Raw genomic sequence first — 13,153 nt, 5'->3', positions numbered from 1 at the left:
CAACCCTGTATCAGCCGAGGAAATCTTTTCTATGAAATGATGTGTACTTGACTGATTTTATGCTTCATTATTTTTAAAGACAAGAAACACAAGTTATGATCATGTACCACACTATCACTGGACTTATCAATACATGGTGATCATGTGTATCTTGCAGATGAGGCACCTGTGTGACACAGGGGAGTCCAGGGAAATGCGCATTGAAATTGAGAATGTGATCAACTCATCAACACCCAAGTTGGCCAGGAATGGTTTGTATCTTTTAAATGGTTTTCAAGGAGATCGTAAACTGTTTTTGAAGTACATTCATCAATGTGCTGATTGATCAGTGTAGGATTTTTTGCTGCAATCACTGTTGCTGAAATGTAATAATGAACTATCTTCACTCTAGACAATTGCCTGCTTGACAAGCAGTTGCAAGGTAACACAAAGTCCAAATGCATGGTGTTGCTTTTTCAGGGATCTCTAATAGTTAACAGTTTTAAAGTTGACCTGCCATGTACTCATGAATGAATAATGTGACATGAATAGTGGAATGATTCAACTGATGGTCTGATTGCAGCCTCTGAAACTATTTTTGCGTGCACTAACTCGGTCAATGATACTCTTATTCGAGCTCCCTGGTTCTATTCAACATTTAAAAGGTTTCCTGTGAGTTCTGCATCCTCTCCTAACCTCTCATTTGCATCCTTTCCCTCCTTTACATCAGTAAAATGTGTAATACTTCCTCATTGGCTGGTCAAAACTGGTACTAACATGGATGATGAGGCCATGGATGACAAAACTTTACGGCCACACGCTCGGCCTCGCCTGACCAAGGCCATGAGATTGCCCAGCAAGAGATGTGTAGTTCTGCCCAGAAACAGTTTATATTTCTTTCCGCGTTCAATCCAGATTCTGTTCAACCTGCTGCTTTCACATCGAGCCTGTCCTTTTCTCGCTCTGCCACACCAGAATCCATAGCTCGATCCAGTAAGCTGCTGAACTGGTGCCAGAGGCAAACAGAGGGATACAGGAACGTTAACGTAACAGACCTCACTATGTCTTGGAAGAGCGGCCTGGCCCTGTGCGCCCTCATCGACCGATACAGGCCGGATCTCATGTGAGTATCTGACACACCACAGACGAGGAGCAAGAAAATATTTGCAAACAAAGTGTTTTCCGTTATGGTTGGAGTGAAAGGGTTAAAACTGCTGCAGTGCCTGGAATAACCGGCCCGCTGTGTTTATGTGAGTTTGTTGGTTACGAATGATGTTTATTGTCTGCTTGGGACTTTGGTTTTGAGTTGTATATCACTATAAATGAGGTGACAGCTACCAGTCATAATGGCCTTATGCATCCCCTCAGGGGGCCCTCCTCATATCCCTGCCCCCCCTCCCCACACACACATAAACACTGTCTTTAACCGCACATACTCTATAAACAGCACAGTCTCCATCCGCATTGTCTAATGTAGTTTGTGGCTCTCTGGAGGCAACGTGGCAATTATGATTATAAGCTATTAGTGTCTGTGTCCTGCCTGACCTTTACCAAGTAGTGCAGCAGTCGTGCTCTGCTGCCTTCGATTGGCCAGATGATGGGAGGAGGGGAGGGAGAGTGATGAGTGGAGGCACCTTGGGAAAACTGCGTTCACGTGTACGCATGCATAAGACGGATGTTTAAGAGGGATTGAGTGGAGGGCTCACTCCGCGCCTGATGTTCTGATGCTCGTAAATGGACTGTATGTGCAACTGAGATGTATTGATGACCCCTGTTAATGGTATTTTCAGCTGCAGTGTAATGACATTTACAGTAATGCTTTCCACAATATGTACAGGAGCCTGCTGTACAGAAACGCTTCCTCATTAGTTTTAAATGCAGGCTCACTGTCAGGTCATTTCCATTATACAGTAAGCTCCCGGAGAGTCGAGGGTAGAAAAAAATAGGTTTTTTTCTCAAAATGTGCTGACTCATCACAAAATGAGACAGGTCTTTGGAACATTCTTCATTGATTTGGTGTGCAGGATAATCAAGAATCACAAGCTACGTCAAAGTTACTGCGTGCAGTTCAAAGTGCACATCAGGAGATCACCAATCATGATATCTGGATTGTGTTAAAGACATTTAAAGCTGCAATAATTAATATCTCTTTATTAACGATCGATCAAACCACAACGTGTACTGTGAAAGGGGCCACTACTCGTGACAAACACACAGAGAATTACCATCCTTCACTTCTATTAAGCTTTACTGACAACTTTACTGTTTTCACTCTCATAGCATTGTTTCCAGCAACAATAAGCAGCTATTTTTAGTCTAGAAATAACTTTGCTTGCAGAAAGACGATGTTGGGGCTTGGCTGGTGAACATAAGGGAGAATTTAGGAGCTAAAGATCAAAATATTCCTCTCAGTAAGGGAGATATTCCCCTCAGGAGGGGAGATATTCCCCTCAGGAGGGAAGATATTCCCCTCAGGAGGGGAGATATTCCCCTCAGGAGGGGAGATATTCCCCTCAGGAGGGGAGATATTCCCCTCAGGAGGGGAGATTTTTGAAGGAGGTTTTATTTTACAGCACGCAACTTTACTGTTTTGTTAGACTCTCCCTGCTCACAGCACTGTTTCCAGCAGCAACAGGCAGCTTTTTCGAGAGGAAATGAAGCTGAACACAGCGGAGCATTTAGCAGCTAAACATTCAAATATTTCCCTCAGGAGTTGGTAGAGACCAAAATAGAGCTCGAAGGAGAGTCGTACTTTGCCAGGGGGTCAGAAACCCAACTCCAACTGAATGATTCAGAGCTTGAAAGTGTTTTAGCACTTTCTTCTTGTTTTTGTCACAGCTTTGTTCCCCACGAATAAAGCTCTAAAAAGCAACTACACTTGCAGAAAGACAAAGCTGGCGATAAGCTGGTGAACATGGTGGAGGATTTAGCAGCTAAAGATCTAGCTATTTCCCATTTAGGAGTTGGTGGAGACCAAAATAAAGCTCAAAGGAGAGTTGGCGGTGAGAAGCCCGAACTCCAAATGAATATTCATCCTTTATTATGTACACAAAAAATATTAATAAGTGTCAAATGTTAATTTAATGTGTTCCTTTTAGATTCTGCTAGTCAAACAACAGAAACACAACTCAATGTAATGAAAACAAATCTGCAATAACCCCGATTCAAAAAAAGTTCGGATGCTGTGTAAAACATAAATACAACAAAATGCAATTATTTGCTCGTCTTTTTTTGACATAATACTCAAAATATTTAATGTTGATCTCATCAACTTCACTGATTTTTAAAAAAAATATGCTTATTCTGAAATTGATGCCAGCAACATGTTTGAAACACGTTGGCACAGGAGCAGCAACAGACGGTGAAAGTTGTGGAACGTCCAAAACACCTGTTTGAAACATTCCTCATGTAAACAGATTGATTGGTAACAGCTGATAGTATCATGATTGAGTATAAAAGGGTTCAACACTTTGTTAAACACATTATTTTTGTATAAAGGAAATTACTACACGGGCTCAGGAACCCTTTGTTAAACACAGTCTGTTTTATTGTTCTTTAGGTTTTGTACACAGCAGCCCAACTTCTTTTGGAAACGAGGTTGTAACTTCAGTAGTGAATGTGTACATGAAGCCTGTATGTGTGTGTTTGTGTTACATTTACAGGAGCAGCACAGATTACAATTATTGAGACGAGTGCTTATTGCTTTATGAGCGATTTACCCTGTTCTGTTCGTCCCTTATCTTTGCTGGTGCGCTCACCACACCTATCCCGTCCCATCTCATTCTCACATTTGGTCTCTTTGGACTCAGTGACTTTGACTCCCTGGACGAGCGAGATCACGAGAAGAACAACCAGCTGGGTTTTGACGTGGCGGAGAGGGAATTTGGCATCTCGCCCTGCATGACTGGCAAGGAGATGTCTTCTGTGGTGGAGCCAGACAAGCTCTCTATGGTCATGTACCTCAGCCAGTTCTACGAGATGTTTAAGGACACAGTGCCACCCGGAGGTGAGAGTGGGTGATGCAGTAGAGAGCAGTCTGGTTTTGGGAGGTGTCTGTAATTACACAACTGTTATCTTTTCCCAGATGCTGTGAAAACATAATTACCCATAATCCTGAGAGGGTTTGAAGTGCCTTTTCATGCTTTTAATCTTCCTTTTTTTCTTTGTGGATTTCTGCTCAGATAACCACAACTTGAGTCCCGAGGAGAAGGCAGCACTGATAGCCAGCACCAAATCTCCAATCTCCTTCCTCAGCAAACTTGGACAGAGCATCGCAATTTCTAGGAAACGAAATCCCAAGGTCAGTGGCTGAGAAATGCTACTTGGCATCCCCTTGATCCTTCGTGACAGATTAAAAATGGCACTTCATTACTTCATTTTTTGTAGTAGGTGTAAAAATAACTGATGACTTGTCATCAACAGGACAAAAAAGAGAAGGATGTTGACGGTTTGGGGAAGAGAAGGAAAACCAGCCAGTCTGAAGATGTGAGTAGTTTTGACAGCAAAACGTCTCAGATGTTGAGCTTGTGATTATTGTTTTGAGCAGCCAATCCAACCAGAACAGACTAATTAATCCCACTAGACTGACAGCAACGTTTTCTTTTTTTTACTCTTTTTCTCCTCGCTCTCAGGAGGAGGTATCCAGGAGCGGTCGTGACGACAGGCCGTCCGTCCCAGCCATCCTGGCGGAGAGAAAAATGGACTCCTCCGCTGCGGGGAACCACAACAAAGTCAAGGTCATGGCCACCCAGCTGCTCGCCAAGTTTGAGGAGAACGCTCCGGCACAGAATACAGGACTCAAACGACAGGTATGGAGGGAGTTGTTCATGTTGTGGTGTTAAAGCTGAGGATGAGGGGGATGGAAAGATTAAGAAACAGGGAAGAGACGTTCAGACTTTCCGCTCTCATTGTGGTTTGTTTTCCCTTTCAATCACTATTTTGAGGAAACGTACAGTAGATTTGACGCTGTGTGGCCTCTGGTCTCATGATGGACGAGCTGTAGGCCGCTGTATTAATGAGCTGAGGCCCAGAATGCTAATATTGGTCAGGCTGGGTATTGTTCCTGAGTCATGTAGGCGGCCTCACAGTGCTGACTGGGCTCGGAGGGCCGGGGTGAATTGGGTCGCGGTGCTTTGGTTTGCTTGCTACTGAAAGTGGGAGGGAGGAGTGGGCTATTGGGACACTAGACAGTATTGTTGAAGAAGAGAAAGACAACTCTCGACTGTTGCTGTTTCAGAAAACCTCTTGTTCCTGTGTGTCTCGGGATAACAGCTTCTGATCTGATGTTTTTTTATATTCAAGGAGACATTATGCTCACTTTCAGGGTCATGATTTTATTTTGAGTTACTACTAGAATAGGTTTACATGCTTTAATGCTGAAAACACATCAGTTTTTCTCATACTGTCCAGGGCTGCAGCTCTGTAGTCCTCCTCTGTCTGAAACGCTCTGTTTTAGCTCCTGTCTCTTTAAGGCCCCTCTTCCCGAATACACAGTCTGCTCTGATTGGTCAGCTAGCACACGCCTGAGCCAGCACCGCTAACACAATTATTATAACATGCCAAACTAGCTGCTAGGCATACATTATGCAAATATGTGACATTGTGAGGTAGTGTTATGTCACTAAGTCACAGAATTAAAGGTGGGACTACTGATGAGGCGTTAAGGAGCAGTGTTTCCTGTGGGAGAGAGGAGCTTCTGTTGGTGCGGACTTTGACCTTTTTAACTTTCAAAATCTTTTACATGCAAGAACCATATAAGGAAAAAAACAAAAGAGCATGATAGGTCTACGTTAAAGCTTCTGTTTGTGTGTTGTTTGGGCCATCAGAAAGTCTCTCCTTCCTTTCCATCTATTATTGATGTACGGTTTGCATGCCATCTACTGTGTAATTTCTCTAAGTGCTATTATAAATACTGCACAGCTCCGTCAGCATGATCTTCTTATGACTCTCTGTCATTTCCTCATTACTTTTGAACACATATTTTCCAACCACCGTGACTCCATCCGCCCATGATTCACTTCCTTCCCTCTGTTTTCTCTCTCTCCCATCATGGACTGTTTCATGATGCCTTGCATGGTTTCTTTGGGCCTTTTACTGGTCCCTCATCTTTATCTGACCACAAAGGGGGAGTCTCTGCCCAATCTGGACCGCCTTTTGCCCCCTTCCCCGCCCCAAACCCCTGTGAAAGAGCCAGTGTGCCTGGCACCTGTCCCAGCATGGAGAAAGGTAAAGAGTGTAGCCGCCCCACGTTATCCCCATAGAGACTAACAACTACTAGACCCATCTAACCATAGTCCATGTGGTGTGCCATAGTGGGGAAAGCTCCTTTGTTTTGACCTCTACTAGTTAACGAGTTTCACCTTCTGTCAGTCTGCAGATCTGTTGTTTGTCATTTGGATAAATTAACTGAATAGCTCTTGTGGTGTGTTTAACAAAAAACAGTGTGTTCCAAACAGATAGTTGTGCAGTTTTGTGTGTGTGTTTGTGTGAGAGAGACATACGAGTGCGACACCATCATGGCTTCTCCTCCTTGCTTCTCCTGTCCCGGTTCAGAGACGCACACAGCAGCAGGAGAAGCTCAGCATTCGCTACAAAGAAATGATCAAGTGTCAGACACTGCCCCGCAGAGGGGAGCAGGTAGGGGTAGCTACACTGGCCCGGTAGTCCTCCAACTCCTCACAACCCATTAGATCAAGATTCACCCCCCGTACGACTGGAAACGGATTGGCCTTTCAATCCAGACGCAAGGGGAAGGGAAGGTAGCCTCAACAAGCCACAAAACAACATTATCTCAACTCAATATACTCAAGATCCTGGAAAACACCCACCAGAGCCGAATAAGCCTCGGGCGATTCAGTCAGCGAAATATGGTTTCATGAATTCAAAACCTTGTCAGCAACTGTTCAAACTGCGTGTTACAAATACAAAATGAAACATGATTCTGCAGCTGCGCTGAAACAGCTCAGCAGTAAATGATCCAAATGTGTATATTTGTATATTGTGTATTTACAAAGACCAGTGACAGCCCATGGAATGGTGGGTTTTGTTCAGTCAGTTCTCGGAAGGAAAAATTACATAATGCATGGCCATGAAATGATAACATGCCACAAATTGTTAAGTAGCTGGCTATGTGTTTTCAGCGAAAATGAAAAAAATGAAACCAGATGAGGAAAACAGAAACTGAACGGGTTGTGTTCTTCTATAATGTCTACCTTCCCTCTCTTTCTTGTCACCTTTTCTGTTATTTTTGTATGACCTGACAGTTCAGGGTTTCCTGCTGCGTTTAGTAGATTGAGCGGGCTATTTACCACCTACCCGACTCATAGGTGTGTCGAAACGCTGCTTACTGATAAATAAGATCCCAGCCCTTCATTCACTCCTCTAGACTCAGTAGAAAAGACCAGCTGTAGGTAGCTGCTAGTCATCCTGCCTTACTGTTCTGTCAGAGTCAGCACCAGTTTACTCCTGCTGATGCTTAGAAAGTTGTTTTGTCCTGTTGCAAGATTAAGCGTTCGCCTCGCAGACGTTGATTTAAAGCTTCGAACTCTCCTGTTTAATAGGATTGAATTCACTGCTGCCCTTAAATGTCCTCTCACTGCACAGTAAGCCTCAAGCTGCTGAGCAAATTAGCTGATGGTCAGTTGTAAAGGGACGTATAGTTATCTTGATAATCCTACATACAGTGTTCTGGGTAGATTCTTTCGTGGCAAACTTTTAATTGCTCTCTTTTCATAAAACTCTCTTCCATTTTCCGTGGTTTGTTTTGTGTTTTCTGCATGGCTAACTGAGCCAATCAGCTAACGGCAGCTACAGTTAGCAGCAGTTTCTGGTTACTCTGGTGATGTGCTGCCCCCTATTTGTTCTGAGTATGAACTCGACAGGTGGCCAATTTTTACATATTGCACCTTTTAAACGTTATATCGAGGTTAATTACAGCACCACTGAATTATTTCCCCTTGTTGCCATATACACTGTGTGCGTGGTCTGTGTTTCCAGGGTATTTGGAGATGTGTGTGCCAGTGTGTCAAGACACCACACTAACACTATTAACCTAACTGATGTTTGTGCTAAGCGTATATTTTTGTGTACGCTGTTGAAAGCATTAAAATGTATTATCTACTGTCAACGACACCAATAAGGACAATGAAGTATATCTACAATTAGCGATAGATCATCATTCTCATCTTCATTCTCATCATCTTCTGCTGAATGTGCTGTCCATGTCCCTCATCTCTCAAGGCCAGAAGTGGCGCAGACCAACAGTCCAGCTCGGGCTCTCGGAGCTGCCCAAAGAAAACCATTCTGCTTCCTTCTTCCTCCTCCACTTCCTCGCTCTCTCTTCACTCAGAGGTGATGCATAGTCTGCTGTATCTGTCTGTCTGTGTTTGTCTATCTCTGCCACGAATCCACATAGCCCATCTAGAGTCCCCCCCCCCCCCTCTTGTTCTCAGATTTGACCTCCTCAGCGTGTAGTGTAAATAAAAACAAAACGCTACATTTCCCCAGATGAACTTTCCAGAGAGGTTACATTCTTGTTTTACTCCCCGGTGAGTGGGTAGTGTGTGTCATTATCAGAGGAGCTGCTTGTTTTCACGCTGCGGGCTGTGTTGTCGAGATGTGACGGCTTGTGAGTAAATGCAGACTCGGGGGACTTTGGTTAGTTTTAATTTATCGTCAGGCACTGGCAGAGATTGTGCATAACGAGCTGTTTCCTAACACAAAAAAAATCAACAATTCCTTTTGTAAGAATCTGTTTATCTCAGCTGCAAAGCAAAGTGTTAACGCAATATTTGTCTGCTCATCTCCGCCTTCAAGAATGTGTGTAAAAGTCCGGACGAAGAGGAGCTCGAATACTACGAGAAGCCTCTGAAAGACGGGGTAGAGTAAACGAGTGACTGCATGGATATGTGTGTCTCTCTGTTGTTTTGTGGTTGGCATTGTTTTAATGAGATACTGGTCGGCCCAGCTGTAAAAACAGACATCTTCAGTCGGGCTTTTCGTTATATAAAAAGTTTGTTATACAAAAAATGATCATCAAGACTCAATAGAGCTTCCTCGGCAGGAGTGGAAGCCGCTGCACCTGACAGACCCAGGACCCATTCACATACCTGGTATACAGGAGAGGGCTGAGCGCCTAATCTCCAGGTTTAAGGGCAAACCTGACAGGCCACCAAAGGTGAACACCATGCATGGATGTTTTGTTCATTGGGTATATTTTTTTAAGCCCTAATACTGCATGTAAACACCACGGTGAACCTATGCAAATCCTCCTAAGTCTAATTCCCTCTTTCAACCATTCCTCTCTTCCCCCCGGAGCCTAAGAAAAAGCCGTCCCGTTTCTTTTTAGAGCAGTGGAAACTGTCCAGCGGCCTCACTGGGAGTCCTGGTTCACCACTGTCCTCTCCTGACTCTTCCAGAAAGGTTCGGTTTTGGTGCCGTGGACTGAAACTAACACATCACTGTCTGTTGTAACAACAGACAACCTCTTATGGAAGTTTTTAGTTACCATACTTGAAGGCTCAGTCAAGCTTGTTCAGCTCATGTCTATTTATCTCAGCTGTAGTCTGTTGTTTTGGTCGTTCTGGTATATAGCGTTACTAACTGTAGGGCATCTCTACGCACTCAGGTTTACATTACTGCATAAATTAAATGCTACCAGCTCAAACTATGAAAACAATGGCGAGCCAACCATCTATGGCCTTCACCACAGTGACTTGCTTTTTGGACGGAAGATTGTTTTTGGAAACTACTAAAAAAAAAAAAACAGAGAATAACTTCAGTTTCCTCCTTGTGCTGTACATCCCTTTTGTGACTAAATCACCCGTCTCTCTGCAGGAGCCTGCAAGGCCTCTGTGCTCTGATGATGAAATGCCCTTATATGTGCTTAGTATTCAGGAGAGGGCTGAACAGCTCGCCTCACAGTTTGAGGGCAAGCCAGTCCGACCACAGGTGAAATTTCCCGACACAGACACAGAACTATTGCACATTTCTTGGAGACTTGTCCTGTTGGTCAGTTTTACCTTAGACACCAACACCCTTCATTTACACACAGTCTGTAGCTGGCACTGTTAGCTAAGCATGTCAGCATACATAATAAGGGTTAAAGTAGGGATTGCAAGTGGGCAGCATGTGAAGAGGACTGAGAGGGTGTGTCCCCGTGAACATGAAATGTGAAACAATGAACTGCAGGTAATGTGACAATGATACAAGGTTACAGAACATACATTTACTGAAGTACTGCAGAGAGTCCAGTTTGGTGGTAAAAGTACATTAAAAGCCGATAGCCTACTTCAAACTAAAAACAATAGGTGATATTAACAATGCATTTTGATTTTGGGTTGGTTCCAGATCGCTGATGGAAAATGATAGTCTGGCACGAACAGTAAAGAACATAACTCATTTTGATATTTGAGTTCAAGCGACTTTATTTATCGATTGCTGAGGTGCAGAGATGGGAATATTATTAAAAACGAGAACGTGGTTACATTGAATAAACATTATAAGTAGCGGTGTCAGTAGTATATTGGGCCTACAGGAGAGGGGTGAAGCTGACCAGCAGGCTGCTCTCTGATGAAACAGAACATTTTTTCATTGCTTAATTTAAGAAAATAATGAGAAAAAAGCTTTTGAGAAACTAAACTACTCTCTCCTCTCTGTCCTTTCATTGGAGCCTAAGAAAAAACCCTCACGTTTTTTTATGGAACAATGGCGCTTGGCCCAGTCTCCCCCTGATTCTCCCCCCTCCTCCTCCCCCTCCGACGGCAGACAGGTAGTCGTCCCGTGCCTGGAAGGAATGGAGTGTGGTGACCCTAACACACGACACCTGCGCTCGGTCTTTGAGGCAGCTGCATCCTCTCCCTCAGTTCGTAGCTTAACATGAATGAAGCTCACCTGAGACTTGCTTGGTGAAATATTAACAAACTCATTTGCAGCCGGTTAATTGTTAATTGTTTGTTGTGGGGTTTTGTTTTTAGCATGTTGACGTGTGATCACTCCGAATAACTGTGACTCTATCTGAACACCTATCAAAGTATTTTTAGCCGGGGCGCGCTTGAACTCAATTATTTATTCCCACTGTTTTTATGCCAAGGGAGTCCCGAGTAGTTGTTTTGGATTAGGGGAGACGCTTGGCAGCAAAAATCTCATCTAGTGTAATCCTCATGTCGACAAGCACAGTTCCAACTGTGGCAGAGTAACAACTTTGCAATGCAGTGGGACCACAACACCGAAACAGGAGCAAATCCCATCCACACTTCATAGTTTGCACGGCTTAGCTTTTCCTCATATTACAAGTGACCTCAATTCTTCACCCTGTAGAGGATAAAGTGTTTTTTTTTAAAGTTTTAACAGATTCAACCCTTAAACCGGTTTAGACTTATTCACGATTTAAACTGCAGACGGTTTCGTGTGTTGGCTGCATGTTGAAGCCTGGATGGTTCCTTCCAGCATTTTCTTTTGTTCACGTTGACTGTTTGGTAACAGGAGTGCAGCGTGAGTGTGTGCGCATGTGAACGAAAAGTGCACGATCGCTTTATTTGAGTGTGTAAGCACGATTAGTGGCGATGTTACAGCAGCAGAAGTCCATTTTGTAGCTCTCGTCTTTCAGAGTTGATCTCACAAATCCAATAATGCTCCTTGTTGGCGAGTAAATGCAAAGTGGAGTTGATGGAAGTTATTTTATCAGCTTTGGAGCTTGTTTTGGGAGCTATATTTGGGTTTGCGGTTTGCAGGTGGGGCTGAATGCACATCCAAACGCTTGAGCAATCAAGCATAGAGACATTGCTCGGTCATGTATAAACGTCCATGTCAGACGCCCTGTGTTGTAGCTTCGACCTCACACACTCTTCTGTTTTTCATGTTATCTTTCTCTTTCATCCACCATTTTCTAATCTTTGTCCACCTGTCTTGTTTTTCTTTTGTTTTTTTTTTCCCAATGCTGTTGATAGCGCTATATAAGGATGTACACAGGCGGAGTTAGCTCATTGGCTGAGCAGCTAGCCAATCAGCTTCAGTCTCAGGAAGCCCCTAAGCCCGTACCTGAGAAGAGGGATTCGGTAAGCATGCTGTCCAAGAGGTAGAAGGCTTGTGACAGCACGTGTTAAGCAAAAAAAAACAAAGCCTTCACTGGCCAGAGAGTGCTGTTTCTTGCATATCATCAATACAATATGTTGTCGTCAAACTGATGTGTTAGTTTCCTGTCACAGTTTAACTATAGTCCACCTCCCTTTAGCTGTAGAGTGTGTGTTTGCTCGACAAGTAGCCACAGTTTGGGATACTGTTGTGTTTGTGGATCACATGCTCGATGATCCCCAGTCCTACTGATCCATAACCAGTGACCTGTTCTGTTGTGGTGTTGCTAATAGGTTGTAAAGTAGCTCAATACCAAGCATATGTCGACAGTGGCCTGATGTGTGAGCTTGTGTCTTGATATCAGCTAAATCTCCGATGTATCGAAGCTTCTCCCCTCCTCTTCCTCTACTTCTCCTTCGTACTTTTCCTAAACGCTGATCAAAGCTCTCTCCTCCCACAGGGATCCCTCAGAAAAGAGTTCCCCGTCAACATCGGCGGCAGCGACGTGTGCTTCTTCTGTCGAAAGCGCGTGTACGTGATGGAGCGGCTGAGCGCAGAGGGGAAGTTCTTCCATCGCAGCTGCTTCAAGTGTGACTACTGCAACACCACACTGCGACTGTCCTCCTATGCCTTCGATGTGGAGGATGGTAAGACTTACATTAAAATGACTGTACTCTCCGATTGTTCCTCTGATATCCCATCTGTCCTAATGTTCAGAAACATCAACTCCAGAACAAACGACAAAGAACAAATGCCAGCTAGAGCATCTGTCAGCATCTGTGGAAAGTATCCGACTTCAGTGCCCTCCAGTGGTTGTATCAAAAAACAGACCATGGCACAGAGACGATACACGCCACAGTCTCCCACTCCTGAGTGAGCTGAGAGCAACACATAGACAACGCTAATTTCAACAGGCTCGTCTCAGTTTTGTGCAAACATGTGCCGCCTAAATATTTTAAGAGACGCTATAACTGCACCGTCAGGCTTTTAACGTGTAAATCTGAGCTGTAAAGGTGAAATATGGAATGTTTACCACCACTAGATATCACACTAGACCAAAACCGTTAACTCAATAAAGTTGGAAAGAAAAAAAAAAATTAAAAGC

At 43.9% G+C, this 13,153-nt stretch overlaps 1 protein-coding gene across 5 annotated transcripts in view; it reads left to right on the top strand.

The window, feature by feature from the left end:
- mical3a (microtubule associated monooxygenase, calponin and LIM domain containing 3a) overlaps positions 1-13,153 on the top strand; it is a 70,843-nt gene that overhangs the window by 25,781 nt on the left and 31,909 nt on the right. For 3 of the 5 annotated variants that reach the window (XM_084365143.1, XM_084365144.1, XM_084365142.1), the window contains exons 11-19: positions 158-251; positions 955-1,102; positions 3,789-3,985; positions 4,161-4,279; positions 4,402-4,464; positions 4,611-4,787; positions 6,103-6,204; positions 8,218-8,328; positions 12,509-12,695. In XM_084365143.1, coding sequence (XP_084221269.1) covers positions 158-251; positions 955-1,102; positions 3,789-3,985; positions 4,161-4,279; positions 4,402-4,464; positions 4,611-4,787; positions 6,103-6,204; positions 8,218-8,328; positions 12,509-12,695 — 1,198 coding nt within the window. Of the gene's footprint in view, positions 1-157; positions 252-954; positions 1,103-3,788; positions 3,986-4,160; positions 4,280-4,401; positions 4,465-4,610; positions 4,788-6,102; positions 6,205-8,217; positions 8,329-8,793; positions 8,857-9,040; positions 9,155-9,294; positions 9,400-9,813; positions 9,928-10,648; positions 10,748-11,924; positions 12,033-12,508; positions 12,696-13,153 lie in introns of all 5 variants that reach the window. The other 2 variants (XM_084365145.1, XM_084365146.1) reach the window with 2 other exon arrangements.

This window comes from Pagrus pagrus, assembly GCF_965226575.1.
Source record: "Pagrus pagrus genome assembly, chromosome: 10".
Taxonomy (NCBI): domain Eukaryota; kingdom Metazoa; phylum Chordata; class Actinopteri; order Spariformes; family Sparidae; genus Pagrus; species Pagrus pagrus.
The sequence above is the reverse complement of the archived record's forward strand: the minus strand, read 5'-3'. Positions and strand labels throughout refer to the sequence as shown.